The sequence below is a fragment of the Hypanus sabinus genome, chromosome 7 (assembly GCF_030144855.1).
Source record: "Hypanus sabinus isolate sHypSab1 chromosome 7, sHypSab1.hap1, whole genome shotgun sequence".
NCBI classification, from domain to species: Eukaryota; Metazoa; Chordata; class Chondrichthyes; order Myliobatiformes; family Dasyatidae; genus Hypanus; species Hypanus sabinus.
This window is the reverse complement of record NC_082712.1, coordinates 105,328,283-105,343,820: the sequence shown is the minus strand read 5'-3', so window position 1 is coordinate 105,343,820 and position 15,538 is coordinate 105,328,283. Positions and strand designations below refer to the sequence as shown.

At 39.0% G+C, this 15,538-nt stretch overlaps 1 protein-coding gene across 1 annotated transcript in view; it reads left to right on the top strand.

Moving 5' to 3' along the window:
- The window catches only part of LOC132397522 (mucin-5AC-like), a 98,386-nt gene extending 84,124 nt beyond the window's left edge, over window positions 1-14,262 (top strand). The window contains exon 29 of the mRNA XM_059976353.1: window positions 14,248-14,262. Coding sequence (XP_059832336.1) covers window positions 14,248-14,262 — 15 coding nt within the window. The remainder of the gene's footprint in view (window positions 1-14,247) is intronic.
- The last annotated feature ends 1,276 nt before the right edge of the window (window positions 14,263-15,538 follow it).

The following is a 15,538-nucleotide window of genomic DNA, read 5'->3' as shown; positions in this document are numbered from 1 at the left end:
ACTTCCTTAGAGTCTTGTGTGCAATTGGTTTATTTGAGTCATCTGAGTTGGTATGTGATTGAACAACTTACGAGACCAGAAGACAATAAGGCAAAGGACCAGAATAAGGCCAATTGGCCCATTAAACTTGCTCCACCACTTGACCAGGGCTGATTCATTTCCCTCCCAACCCCTTTCTCTCCCCGTAATCTTTCACACCCTGACTAATCAAGAACCTATTAGCCTTTGTCTGAAATATGACAAGGCCTTCACAGCCACCTGTGGCAATGAATTCCACAAATTCACCATCCTCTGGGAAAAATTTAACTTATTCTGCTATTTCTTTGTTCCCCACCACTACCTCTCCAGCGGGATGATATCTACTCTTCCACTCATCTCTCTTTTACTCTTTGAAAAAAATTACTTTTTGTATCCTCGTTTATGTTATTGACTGGATTGCCTTCATATTTTATCTTTGCCCTCCTTATTGCTTCTTTACTTGCCTTCTGTTGGTTTTCAAAAGCTTCCAAATCCTCTAAATTTCCATGAATACTTGATATATTATATGCCCTCTCATTTATTTTTATGCTGTCTTTGACTGCCCTTGTTAACCATAGTGCCTCATCCTCTCTTTAGAACACTTCTTCCTCTTTAAGAAGCCTTTAAAATTGCTGCCAGAAATTCCAGTCACTCTGTAGAAAGGAATTTGGTCTGACCATCTCCTTTGAACATACTCCTTCTGTCTTTAAATGCAGACCCTGTGGTATTAAGAAATAAAGAAAAAAAGTACCCACTCTCAACTCTATGTCTGCCCTTATACCTTTATAGAAGGCAGAAGGTAGTTATAGATGGATCCTATTCTGCCAACAAGTGGGTGACCAGTAGTGTTGAGTCCCCTACTGCTAGTGATTTTGTATAAATGACTTGGATCAGGAAGTGGAAGGATTTGTTACTAAGTTTGCAGATGACAGAGATGTTGGTGGAGTTGTGAATAGTACAGAAGTCTTTTGTAGGTTGCAGTGTAATATTGACAGAAGGGAGATCTGGGCTAAGAAATGGCAGATAGAATTCAAGCCAGAGAAGTGTAAAGCGGTTCACTCTGGAAGGTTGAATTGAAGGCAGAATACAGGATTAATGGCATGATTCTTGGCAGTGTGGAGGAATGGAGGGATCTTGAGCTCCACATTGCTGAGCAGCTAGATAGGGTGGTTTTGAAGGAATATGGTGCATTGGCCTTTATCAGTAAGAGATTGAGTTCAAGAGCTGCGAGCAGCTCTCTAATTCCCTGGTTAGACCACACTTGTAATATTGTTCTCAGTTCTGGTTGTCTCATTATAGAAAGGACGTAGAAGACTTAGAGAGGGTGCAGAGGAGATTTAACAGGATGCTGTGTGGATAAGAGAGCATGTCTTATGAGGAGAGGTTGAACTGCTTCGGGCCTTTCTCTTTGAAGTGAAGGTGGATGAGAGGTGAATTGATACTAAGATGATCAGAGGCATAGATTGAGTGGTTAGCCAGAGAATGTTAGCCTAATACGAGGAAGTATAATTTTAAGGTGATGGGGAAAAATATAGGGGAATGCCAGGGATAAGTTCTTTACTCAAGAGAGTGGTGAGTTCATGGAATACTCTGCTAGGGGTAGAGTAGCGTCAGATACATTTTTTTGTGTGCCATTCCCTGCCAGAGCCTTGGTGATCACTTATTTTTCAAGTGGTTGTCTTGGGGGAAAGATTCTATGAATTGTCCCCCACGTCCTTTTCACAGCGCGGAGTCAACCCGGCATGGATGGAAAGCATGTCCGGGAGTGGCCCGACTAGATTTGAACTCGGGAACCTTTGCTCCAGAGTCTGGTGCTGATGTCACTGTGCCACCAGGCAGATTCATTACGGCATTTAAAAAACTCTTGGGTACATGCTTGATAGAAAAATGGAGGCTATGTTGGAGGGAAAAATTAGATTGATCTTAGATGTGGTTAAAATGTTGGCACAACATTGTGGGCCCAAGGGCCTGTACTGAGCTGTAGTTGTCTTTGTTCAAAGTTAACATGGTGCAGGAGGGAGGGCTTCAGATTTATAGATAATTGGGCAGTTTTCCAGGGAAGGTGGGACCTGTTCCAGCGGGATGGTTTACATCTGAATTTGAAGGGGACAAATATTCTTGCATGCAGGTTTGCTAGAGAGGCTCCAGTGGATTTAAAATAGATATGAGGGGGGAGGGGAACCAGAGCATAGGAACAGATGTATGGGAGAAGGAAGAAAAAGAAGACAGTAAAGTTCTTTGTTCTGTTAGAGGTAAACAGAGAGGAAGAGGTGGAGAGTTTCTTAAATGCATTTATTTTAATGCTAGGAGCATTGTAAGAAAGGTGGATGAGCTTAGAGCATGGATTGATACCTGGAAATATGTTGTAGCTATTAGTGAATCATGGTTGCGGGAGGGGTGTAATTGGCACTAAATATTCATGGATTTTGTTGCTTCAGGTGTGATAGAATCGGAGGGACAAGAGGGGGAGGTGTTTTTTTGCTTGTCAGAGAAAATATTACAATGGTGCTCTGGCAGGATAGATTAGAGGGCTCGTCTAGGGAGATTATTTTGGAGGAATTGAGGTTGTGGGTTTGGGAGGTGCTCTTAGAATGAATAAGTGTTCTATTTATATTTGGGTGTTTGGGTGGAATTGAGGAATGGGAAAGGTGTAGTAACACATAAGGGTGCATTATAGACCACTTAATGGGGAGTGAGAATTGGAGGAGCAAATTTACAAGGAGATAGCAGATATTTGTAGTAAGCACAGGGTTGTGATTGTGGGAGATTTTATTTTTCCACACATAGACTGGGAAGCCCATACTGTTAAAGGGGTGGATGGTTTGGAGTTTGTAGAATGTGTGCAGGATAGTTTTTTGCAGCAATACATAGAGGAACCGACTAGAGAAGAGGCAGTGTTGGATCTTCTGTTAGGGAATAAAATAGGTCAGGTGATGGAGGTATGTGTTGGGGAGCACTTTGGGTCCAGTGATCACAATGCCATTAGTTTCAATATAATTATGGAGAAGGATAGGACTGGACCAAGGGTTGAGGTTTTTGATTGGAGAAAGGCTAACTGAGGAGATGCAGAAGGATTTAGAAGGAGTGGATTAGGACAATTTGTTTTATGGGAAGGATGTAATAGAGAAATGGAGGTCATTAAAAGGTGAAATTTTGAGGGTGCAGAATCTTCATGTTCCTGTTATGTTGAAAGGAAAGGTTAAAAATTTGAGAGAGCCATGGTTTTCAAGGGATATTGGAAACTTGTTTAGGAAAAAGAGAGGTATCTACAATAAATATAGGCAGCATGGAGTAAATGAGGAACTCAACAAATATAAAGAATGTAAGAAGAACCTTAAGAAAAAAATTAGAAAAGCTAAAAGAAGATACGAGGTTGCTTTGGCAAGTAAGGAGAAATTAAATCCGAAGGGTTTCTACAGCTATATTAATAGCAAAAGGTTAGAGAGGGATAAAATTAGTCCCTTAGAGAATCAGAGTGGACAACTATGTGTGGAGCCGAAAGAGATGGGGGAGATTTTGAACTGTTTCTTTTCTTTGGTATTCACTAAGGAGAAGGATATTGAATTACGTTAGGTAAGGGAAACAAGTAGGGAAGTTATGGAAACTATGATGATTAAAGAGGAGAAAGTACTGGTGCTTTTAAGGAATATAAAAGTGGATAAATCTCTGGATCCTGACAGGATATTCCCTAGGACCTTGAGGGAAGTTAGTGTAGAAATAACAGGGGCTCTGACAGAAATATTTCAAATGTCATTGGAAACGGGGATGGTGCCGGAGGATTGGCGTATTGCTCATGTGGTTCCATTGTTCAAAAACGGTTCTAAGAGTAAACCTAGCAACCTGTCAGTTTGATGTCAGTAGTGGGTAAATTAATGGGAAGTATTCTTAGAGATGGTATATATAATTATCTGGATAGACAGGGTTTGATTAGGAACAGAGAGCATGGATTTGTGCATGGACGGTCATGTTTGACAAATCTTACTGAATTTTTTGAACAGGTTACAAGGAAAGTTGATGAGGGTAAAGCAGTGGATGTAGTCTATATGGACTTTAGTAAGGCCTTTGAGAAGGTTCTGAATGGAAGGTTAGTTAGTTCAATCGTTAGGTATTAATATTGAAGTATTGAACAGTGGCTGCATGAGAGATGCCAGAGAGTAGTGGTGGATAACTATTTGTCAGGTTGGAGGCCGGTGACTAGTGGTGTGCCTCAGGGATCTGTACTGGGTCCAATGTTGTTTGTCATATACATTAATGATCTGGATGATGGGGTGGTAAATTAGGTTAGTAAGTATTCAGATTCAGATTCAGTTTATTGTCATTCAGAAACCACAAATGCAATGCAGTTAAAAAATGAGAAAACGTTCCCCCAGAATGATATCACAAAAGCACATGACAAAACAGACTACACCAGAAAATCCATGTAATGTTTGGCAATCTCCAGAGTCCGGAAAGGCTGCTGCGTATTAATATCGTGCAGATGATACTAAGATAGGTGGTGTTGTGGATAATGAAGTAGGTTTTCAAAGCTTGCAGAGAGATTTAGGTCAGTTAGAAGAGTGGGCTGAACGATGGCAGATGGAGTTTAATGCTGATAAGTGTGAGGTGCTACATTTTGGGGAATAATCCAAATAGGACAATCATGGTAAATGGCAGGGCATTGAAGAATGCAGTAGAAGAGAGTGATCTAGGAATAATGCTGCATAGTTCCCTGAAGGTGGACTCTCATGTTGATAGGGTGGTGAAGAAAGCTTTTGATATGCTGGCCTTTATTTATCAGAGCATTGAGTATAGGAGTTGGGATGTAATGTTAAAATTGTACAAGGCATTGGTAAGGCCGAATTTGGAGTATTGTGTACAGTTCTGGTCACCAAATTACAGGAAAGATGTCAACAAAATAGAGAGAATACAGAAAAGATTTACTAGAATGTTACCTGGGTTTCAGCACCTAAGTTACAAAGAAAGGTTGAACAAGTTAGGTCTTTATTCTTTGGAGCATAGAAGGTTGAGGGGGGACTTGATAGAGGTATTTAAAATTATGAGGGGGATAGATAGAGTTGACGTGGTTGGGCTTTTTCCATTGAGAGTAGGGGAGATTCAAACAAGAGGACATGAGTTGAGAGTTAGTGGGCAAAAGTTTAAGGGTAACACGAGGGAGAATTTCTTTACTCAGAGAGTGGTAGCTGTTTGGAACGAGTTTCCAGTAGAAGTGGTAGAGGCAGGTTCGGTATTGTCATTTAAAGTAAAATTGGATAGGTATATGGACAGGAAAGGAAGGGAGGGGTATGGGCTGAGTGCGGGCCACTAGGACTAGCTGAGAGTAAGCGTTCAGCACGAACTAGAAGGGCCAAGATGGCCTGTTTCTGTGCTGTAATTGTTATGTGGTTATATGGTTAACACTTTTACTGGACATTCAAGGCACCAAACACTCTTGATACATCTCCTTTGAATCTATTCCTCTCACATTAAGTAAATGAAATCTGCTCATACAGATTTAGAAGCTGTGAAAATAAAACATTGTCTACACTAGCTACAAACCTCAGATTCTAATAACCTTGAATTAGGTCACACCTGAGCCTCTTCCACACCAAAGACAATATCCCATATTTGGCATTCCCTCTTCATAGCATAAGCCTTGTAATCAAGGTGGTATCCTCATAGAACTCAACTGCACCTTCTGCACATCCTCAGTCTTTCCACAATGGGATACCAGACTGATATGCAATAGAACTGCTTTAACTTGACTGCAGCTGATACACCCAATGGATGAGATGCCTGGTTTAACACTGTGTTTACAATGTAGATCAACAGCACTGAGTTGCTAACACAAGCAATATTGATTCTTATTGATTGACAACTGATGCACCATCAATAACTCACACAGACGTAGGCGAGATATCGGCTTTTATTGACTGGAAGAAGGAACCAGGAGTGAGTGTCTATCATACAAGGTCTTGGAGACATAGGCCGAGCGTCAGGCCGCAGGTCTCCTTTATACAGGGGCCTGTGGGAGGAGCCACAGGAGCAGTCAGCAGGGGCGTGTCCCGACAGGCACATAGTTCACCACAACAACATATGCTCAAGGGTACAACAAGTGCCATTTAAATATGGCGTATGTGAACAAGCAATAGAATTCTGAGAATTGTGCATATTCGTTATCTTACACAACTCAATCAAACAAACTTGCCTTATTATAACAAACAACACCTCCAGTTTTGTCTATGATGAAAGAGGTACAACTGGATGAAATTGAGTACCAATGGCTGGAGCATTGTTCCGGCACTTCAAGTGTTGCCAATAGTTAATACAATGATATTAGCACTTCCAGAAATATTTTCCCTAGTTCGCTAGGAATTAACCATTTTTTTTAATCAATGCAGGATATTTTATTTTTAATGTCATATTGCATCCAGATGTACACAGAGTGATTTTCTTCACTTTATCTCCAGGTCAGGCAATTGTGACGTCTGCAGGGAAATCAGGCCTCTGCAACTTCACTCTCTGTACTGTGGATTGTGAAATTATGAAGTATACAGGAATATGTGAAAGTACGACCACCACTCCAGAACCCACACCATCTACAATAGTAACTATAACGCCAAAAACAACAGGAACAACCACCTGTAGCTGTCAAGCAGATGGACGAAAAATGGCACCTGGTAAGATTATTAGTAACAGTTATGTTGTGATGATAATGTGTCCTGATAACAATGTCTGGATGGTAGAATGAATGAGATGGTAAAGGTGATGGTACATACAAAAGCTTTGAGAAAATTGAATTGGAGTGAAAATTAATTATTTACCTTTCTTAACAATGTGAGTTAAATAGTCTCAAGATATTAAAGAAAAAACAGAATACAGATGTTCATTGGTATCCACCTATCTTGAAGGACAATGGGTGACGATGGTGTTCATCACAATCCATCAAGGTATGGAGATCCTGAGATGCCCAGTCATCAGGATTCCTCTCTCTGACTCACCTGTGTAGTCCAAAGGAAACCATATGAAGCAATACATTTGGCATCAGCTTGGCTGCAGGAATTCATTTTCAATCTTTTCTTATTGGTTTTAAACAAAAAAAGGATACAAATCAGAGGAGAAGTTACAACAAACATATAATGCAAACAGTGTACAAACAACCAAAGGGATATATACTATCAAAGTCATATAATATTAAGCTATTGTATATGAACAAGAAACCACAACTCCTCCTAACAGATCATAGAAAAAAGAGATTGGCTGCAGGAATTGCCAGAAAGATGTTCAATGACTTCCAGCCACCTTGGATCTCCACTTCAGATTTGCTGTCTGGGTTTACTCCCATAGCCTCCGTTTTTCCCGTTTTTCTGGTTGACGAGCACCAGGGCATGTCCACACCCTGGTAGACCTGCCTGCCACTCGTGCAGAGACCAGATCTCCTCCCCGTCCTCTGTAGTTCAGCCTGAGTCCAGGAGGAGTTCAGTTTCTGTGTGTCACCAGTGAGGAGGCACTACATGAGGCTTGCTATTGGAGAAGCTGTATACAGGACTATGGGAGAGACTTACACATTCAGCTCTCCTTTTCTCAAGACTACTAGCCAGCAGTGGAAGCTGTAATTGAGAGTAACAAGCGTAACCCACTACACTACCACACAGATGAGTCAAACAAAGTTATAAATGAAATTAATATAGAACCTCAGCATCCACAACTTCACATTATTACAGTTTCTCTCTGTACTTGTTTAGAATTCTTTAAAACTCCTCCATTCTATTTGCCGCATCTAACATCATGGAAGTGAATAGACTACCACACTCTGCCTGTACATGCCCTCACTCTATACAACTCCTTTGAAAGGATACACACTCGCCTGAAATGCCTGACCTCTGCTCTGAGAGATTTGGAACTTATAGAGAAGGTATCCACTGTATTCTCTGTCTGTGACTTTCACTACTTGCCTTGAATTAACTCAGTCCTCTTCCTCTGAGACACCCGATAAAGCATCACAGGTTTAGACAAGTACTTCTCCTAGTATATGTCAATAGTCAAGACAGATATAAAGTCTTCCATACAAAGTCTGCTCAGCTCTCACTTTCTTCAAAAGATTTTGACACAATTGGATGCAATACCTCATTACATTTGCTTCAATTTGAACCCATGTTTTCTATGGTCGAAAAGTTATTGTGGGTGCAATGCCAGATTCCATGTGATGTTTGAAATTAACTTCACTTAACAATGTAGCTTGATTTCCCAATACCAGGCATTGACTGTCATTGCTTTCCATCATGCTATTAAAGATCAAATGTGTGGAATTAAAGGAAACGCTGTTCCATTAAGCAAAATATTTCCCAGGAATCTGCACATTCAGTACCTTGCCAGACAGTGCACACTCACACAAACATCAATGCCTTGTTCTGACTGGATCAATCATCAATGAAGCTGTTTAATTAATGCAGAGTATATTGTTTTTAATATCACCCAGACTGATTTTCTTTACTTTGTCTCCAGGTCAGGCGACTGTGACATCTGCAGGGAAATCAGGCCTCTGCGACTTCACTCTCTGTACTGTGGATTGTGAAATTATAAAGTATTCTGGAAGATGTGAAAGCACGACCACCACTCCAGAACCTACAACATCCTCAGTAGTAACTGTAACGCCAAAAACAACAGGAACAACTACCTGTAGCTGTCATGCAGATGGACGGAAAATGGCACCTGGTAAGATTATTAGTAACAATTGTGCTGTGACACTCACAATTCCATGAAGTGTTTTAACAGCAGCTTTTCCCTTTGACATTTGTTCTGCATGAGTCGATGAATAAACTTGTGATGGTCCAATCCAAACCTTTAATATAATTGAATCACAGTGGAAATTTATTTCATTGTTTTACAGCTGTGTGTGTAAAATAGATTTAGGAATCCATTAAAAATGTAACAGAGATGAATATACAATGTGGATTGATGTTGTGGGCCATGGTGATTCCCAAACAAGTTAAATCAGTGATCAACAGAAGCAATATCGTCCCTTAGTGCGCACCACTCCACATTGTTCCATTTTCTGCACGTTCAGTGCTTGTTTCGAATCCTTTGAATCACCTCTATTTTATTTGCCACCTCTAACAGCATGTAAGTGAAAACAGACCCTACACTCTCTCAGTAATGGCACTCACTCTATACCACTCCTCTGAATAGACCTCCACACACCTGTAATGCTTGATTCTCTTCTTAGAGATTTGGAACTTGAAAAAGAGATGTCTACTGTCTACTCTGTCTATTGCACTCTATTCATCATAGCCTTGAACTAACTCCCTCCTCAGCTTCTCAGACAACATATAAAGCTCCTCAGGATTTGCCATGACACCAGATAACTGCAACGTAGGATTACCCAAATTCGTCTCATGGAACATATCCGTAATCAACAAAACTTTGTCTTAAACCTGCTTTTCACAATTGCAAAGCAGTGAGTAACAGAATTGGAGGCATTACTTCGTTTCCCTTCCTTCATCTTGAACCCATGATTCCAATTGCTAACTTCAAACTGCTGTAGATGAGATGGCAGATTTCATGTTCTGTTCAACGTTGACATGACATGACGACTTAGACAGTGTTCCCATACCAGGAATATTGATTGTAGGTGCTTTGCAGCATGTAATTAAATATAGAACTTGCGGCATTAAAGTCAACTGTTTGCTATTGAGCAAAATACTCCTCAGAAATTTGTGTAATCAGTATCCCACCAAAGAACACATAATCAAATGAATACCTTTGTCAATACAGACTGTACACTGAGATAGTTGAGTGGTACCATATAATTGCACTCCATCTGTAGAAGCTTTCTCCAGACACACCCAATGAGGCTAATCATTTGTGAATTGATATTCACATCTCCAGCACCATATTCCATAGTATGCACTGAATGAAGCTGTTTTATCAGTGCAGGACATTTTCTTTTTAATGTTATATTAAATGGAGATAAACACAGAGTGATTTTCTTCACTTTGCATCCAGGTCAGGCGATTGTGACATCTGCAGGGAAATCAGGCCTCTGCAACTTCACTCTCTGTACTGTGGATTGTAAAATTATGAAGTATACAGGAATATGTGAAAGTACGACCACCACTCCAGAACCCACACCATCTATAGTAGTAACTGTAATGCCAAAAACAACAGGAACAACAACTTGTAGCTGTCATGCAGATGGACGGAAAATGGCACCTGGTGAGATTATTAGTAACAATTGTGCTGTGATACTCACAATTCCATGAATTGCGTTGACAGTAATGTCTCCTGTTAAAATGTTTGGATGGTAGAATGAATCAGATGGGGAAGGTGATGGTACATTCAGAAGCTTTGACAAAATTGAATCGCAATGAAAATTAATTCATTACTTTTTCTGACGATGTGATTTAAATGGTCTCAATATATTAATTGTTAGAATACAAATGTATGGCACAGGCATAGTTATTTTGCATCCCAAAGAGGTGAAAAATAAGTTAAACACACTTCTAAATTTAATTAATATGTAACCTCAGCATGCACAACTCCGCATTCTTACATTTTCTCAGTGTTCACTACACATCTCCTCACACCAATTTTGCATTTGATTCTTCTAACATAATGGAGGTGAAAAATGGCCCACCACACTCTCGTTGTACCTACGCACACTATGCAGCTCCACCGAATGGATCCCCACACTCCTTAAATACTTGATTCATGTCTTGGAGATTTAGAAGTTGCAAAGAAGATATCCAATGTATACTCTTTCTGAGGCACTTTTTACAGCATAGTATTCAATCAGTTCACTCCTCAGACTCTGAGAGTTCTGATGAAGCAATTGCACATTTTCCAAGGTACAGAGAAATGCAACACAGATTTAGCTAAATTCTTCTCTTGGTACATGTCCACAATCAACAAAACTCTCCCAAAGACTTTCTTTGTATTCTTTACCAGCTTTCAGTTTCTTTCAATAAGTGTGTATCAGAATTGGATCCATTATTTCAATAGGCTTGCTTCAACAAGAGCACATCTTTCCAACATCTGACATCAAATTGCTATGGATGAGTTGGCCGATTTCACGTTCAGTTTAAAGTTGGTATGACATCACGATGTAGACAGAGTTACCAATACTAGAAGTATTGATTGTCAGTGTATTGCAGTCTGTCATTGAATATAGCACTTGCAGCATGATATTAATCTCTTTGCTGTTCAGCAAAATACTCCTCAGAAGTGTGTGTCATCAGTATCTCACTCAACAACACACATTCTAAAGTATAACTTTGCTTCATTGTGACTTCGACCATCTCAATACAGACTGTACACTGAGATAGTTGAGTGGTACCATATAATTGCACTCCATCTGCAGAAGCTTTGTCCAGAAACTCAAGGTGTGGCAAATCATTTGTGAAATAATATTCACGCCTCCAGAACCATTTTCATCGTTTCCACTGAATGAATCTGTTTTATCAGTGCATGGTTTTTCTTTACAAATACAAAATAAACAGAATGATCCTCTTTACTTTGTCTCCAGGTCAGGCGATTGTGACATCTGCAGGGAAATCAGGCCTCTGCAACTTCACTCTCTGTACTGTGGATTGTAAAATTATGAAGTATTCCGGAAGATGTGAAAGTATGACCACCACTCCAGAACCCACAACATCTTCAGTAGTAACTGTAACGCCAAAAACAACAGGAACAACAACCTGTAGCTGTCACGCAGATGGACGAAAAATGCCAGCTGGTAAGATTATTAGTAACAATTGTGCTGTGACACTCACAATTGCATAAAGTGATTTAACAGTAATTTTTCCCTTTGACATTTGTTTTGAATTAGACGATGAATAAACTTGTAAAGGTGATGCTCCAATCGAAACGTTTAATATAATTGAAACACAGTCGAAATTTATTTCATTGTTTTACAGCTGTGAGTGTTAAGTAGATTCAGGAATCCATTAAAAATGTAACAGAGAAGAACATGCAATGTGGATTAATGTTTTGGGCCATGTTGATGTCCCAAACAAGTTAAATTAGTGATCAACTGAAGCAATATCGTACCTCAGTGTGCAGCACTCCACATTGTTACATTTTCTGCACTTTCAGTGCCGGTCTCTTAATCCTTTGAAACACCTCTATTTTATTTACCACCTCTGATACCATGCAAGTGAAAACAGACCGCACACTCTCTCAGTAAATGCATTCACTCTATACCGCTCCTCTGAATAGATTACCACACCTGAAATGCTTGATTCTGTTCTTAGAGATTTGGAATGTGCATCGCAGATTAAACAGTGTATACTCTGTTTGTTGCACTCTTGAATCAGCTCCCACCTCAGCTTCTGATACAAGATATAAAGCACTTCAATATTTTCTAGGGCACCAGATAAGTGCATCACAGATTCAGCCAAATTCATCTCATGAAACTTGTCTGTAATCAGCAAAACTCTTTCATAAACCTGTTTTGCACACCTGCACAGGTTTCAGTTTCTTTCTATCAGAGCGTAACAGAATTGGATGCATTAGTTCAATACTCTTGCTTCACTATGAACAGGATTACAATTGCTGACTTCAAATTACTGTGGATGAGATGACAGATTTGATGTTCCATTCAACAATCACATGACATGATGATGCAGACAGTGTTACCAATAAAAGGAAAATTGATTGTCAGTGCTTGGCGGCCTGCCGTTGAATATACGACTTGCATCATTTAGTAAACTCTTTGCTATTGAGCAAAACAATCCTCAGAAATGTATGTAATCAGTATCTCACCCAACAACACACAAGCAAATGAATAACTTTGCCTCGTTGTGACTTCCACTGTCTCATTTCATTTTTTCAATCTTTTTATTGATTTTCAAATAGAGAATATACAAATCAAAAGAGCAGTTTAACAAGTAGATAATATAAAAAACATATAAACAGCAATAGTAAAAATAAAAAGCATATAATATCAAAATCAAATAGGTAATATATTATGCTGTTATATATACAATGGTCAGAGAGAAATTACAACTCCTCATAGCAATCGTAAAAAAAAGATTGGAAATTTTATTGATAGAGGAAGAAAAACCCCAATAACTAAACTGAAACAAAAAAAAGGAAGAAAAAAAAGAAAGATTGGGCAGTCCAAATGAGGACAAACGTAAAAAATAAGAGAGAAAAAAAAATAATCCTTCCAGTCATTTCCGAACCTTCATGGACAAGGATATTCTCCAAAAAAGAATAAAAATATTACTAGATAGTAAAAAATAATTTAAATCAAAAAATCTACGAAATTGAGACCAAATTTTTAAAATATGTTTAACAATAGGGTTAAGAGCTTGTTTACCTATTCTGGAAAATGAAAAGGGAAGAGGAGCTCCTAATAAAGAAGCTAATGAAAACCCCACTATTGAATTTTCCTCCAGCTGTAACCATGACGGGCAAACTTGGTCACCTATATCATAAATCCAAAAAGTAATATAGCAAATATTAATTGCCCAATAATAAAATCTAAAGTTTGGTAAAGCCAGCCCTCCATCATTTTTGATTTTTGCAATAAAAGTTTATTCACACTAGAGCTTTTATTATTCTAAACATAAGACAAAATCAGAGAGTCTATTTTATCAAAAAAGTTTTTGGAACAAAAGAGGGAACTGCTTGAAATATATATAAAAATTACGGTAGAATAACCATTTTTATAGCATTTATTCGACCAATCAATGACATCGACATAGGTGACCATTTGGAAAGCGTCTGTTGAGTATATTCAACTAAAGGGAAAAAATTATACCTATATAGGTCTTTAAAATTTCTTGTAATTTTGATACCAAGGTAAAATGGTTTTTGGCAATATTAAAAAGTATTTGATCATAATAATCAAAATAATTATTAATAGGAAATAATTCACTTTTATGTAAATTAAGTTTATATCAAGAAAAAGTACCAAATTCCATAAATACTGATAACATAGAAGGAATAGATTTCTTAGGATTTGAAATGTAAACTAATAAATCATCTGCGTATAACAAAACTTTATGTAATTTATCCCCTCTCCTAATACCCTACACAGAATAGCAAGTGCTTCTAAAGCCAAATGAAATAATAAAGGGCTGAGGGGACAGTCCTGATGGGTACCTCTATATAGGTCGACAGCACTTCTTCCTATAGATGGTGCCTGGCCTGCTGTGTTCCACCAGCATTTTCTGTCTGTTGTTGTTTGAATTTCCAGCATCTGCATCTCTTTAATTTCTTTAATGATCCTCTTTAATTTCTCTCCAGGTCAGGCGATTGTGACATCTGCAGGGAAATCAGGCCTCTGCAACTTCACTCTCTGTACTGTGGATTGTGAAATTATGAAGTATTCCGGAAGATGTGAGAGTACGACCACCACTCCAGAACCCACACCATCTACAGTAGTAACTGTAATGCCAAAAACAACAGGAACTACAACCTGTAGCTGTCACGCAGATGGACGAAAAATGGCACCTGGTAACATTATTAGTAACAATTGTGCTGTGACACTCACAATTGCATGAATGATTTAACAACAATTTTTCCCTTTGACATTTGCTCTGAATGAGACGATGAGCAAATTTGTGAAAGTGATGGAATTTTATTTTATTGCTTTACAGCTATGTGTGTAATATTACACTTTGCCATTTGTTCTGCATGGGTGGATGAATAAACTTGTGAAGGTGATGGTCCATCCCTAAGCTTTAATATAATTTAATCCCAGTGGAATTTTATTTTATTGTTTTACCGCAATGTGTGTGTGGTAGATTCTGGAATGAATTTAAAAATGGAACGTAGAAGAGTATGCAACATGGATTGATGTTTCGGGCCATGATGGTGTCCAAATCAAGTAAATCAACAGCAGCAATATCGTACCTCAGTGAACTCAACTCAACATTATACCATTTTCTGCATATTCAATGCTTGTCTCGAATCCTTTCAAACACCTCTATTTTCTTTGACTCCTCTGACATCATGGAAGTGAAAACAGGCTCCCACACCCTCTCAGTAAATGCACTCACTCTATACCACTCCTCTCAAGAGATCCCCACACACCTGAAATGCTTGATTCTTTTCTTAGAGGTTTGGAACTTCCAGAACAGATGTCCTCTGTATACTCTGTCTGTTATAATCTTGTGGTGAACTACATATACCTGTCTGAACACTCCCCTCTGCTGACTGCTCCTATGGCTCCTCCTACAGACTCCTGTGTAAAGGCGATTGGAGGCACTGCTTCTCCCTCAGGTGTGTGGTGGTCTCTTGCTGCTAATCATGGTCTCTTGAAGCTAATAAAAGCCTATCATTTACCTCCCGTCTCTGAGAGTTATTGATGGTGCATCAAATCTACATCATATTCTTAAATCAACTCCCTCCTCAGCTTCTCAGATGACACATAAAGCTCCTCAAGATTTTCCAGGGCACGAGACAAATGCAATGTATGTTTAGCCAAGTTCATCTGATGGAACATGTCCATAATCAACAAAACAATGTCATAAACCTGCTTTTCGTGCATGCCTGCCTTCAGTTTCTTTCTATCAGTGGGAAACAGAATTGGATG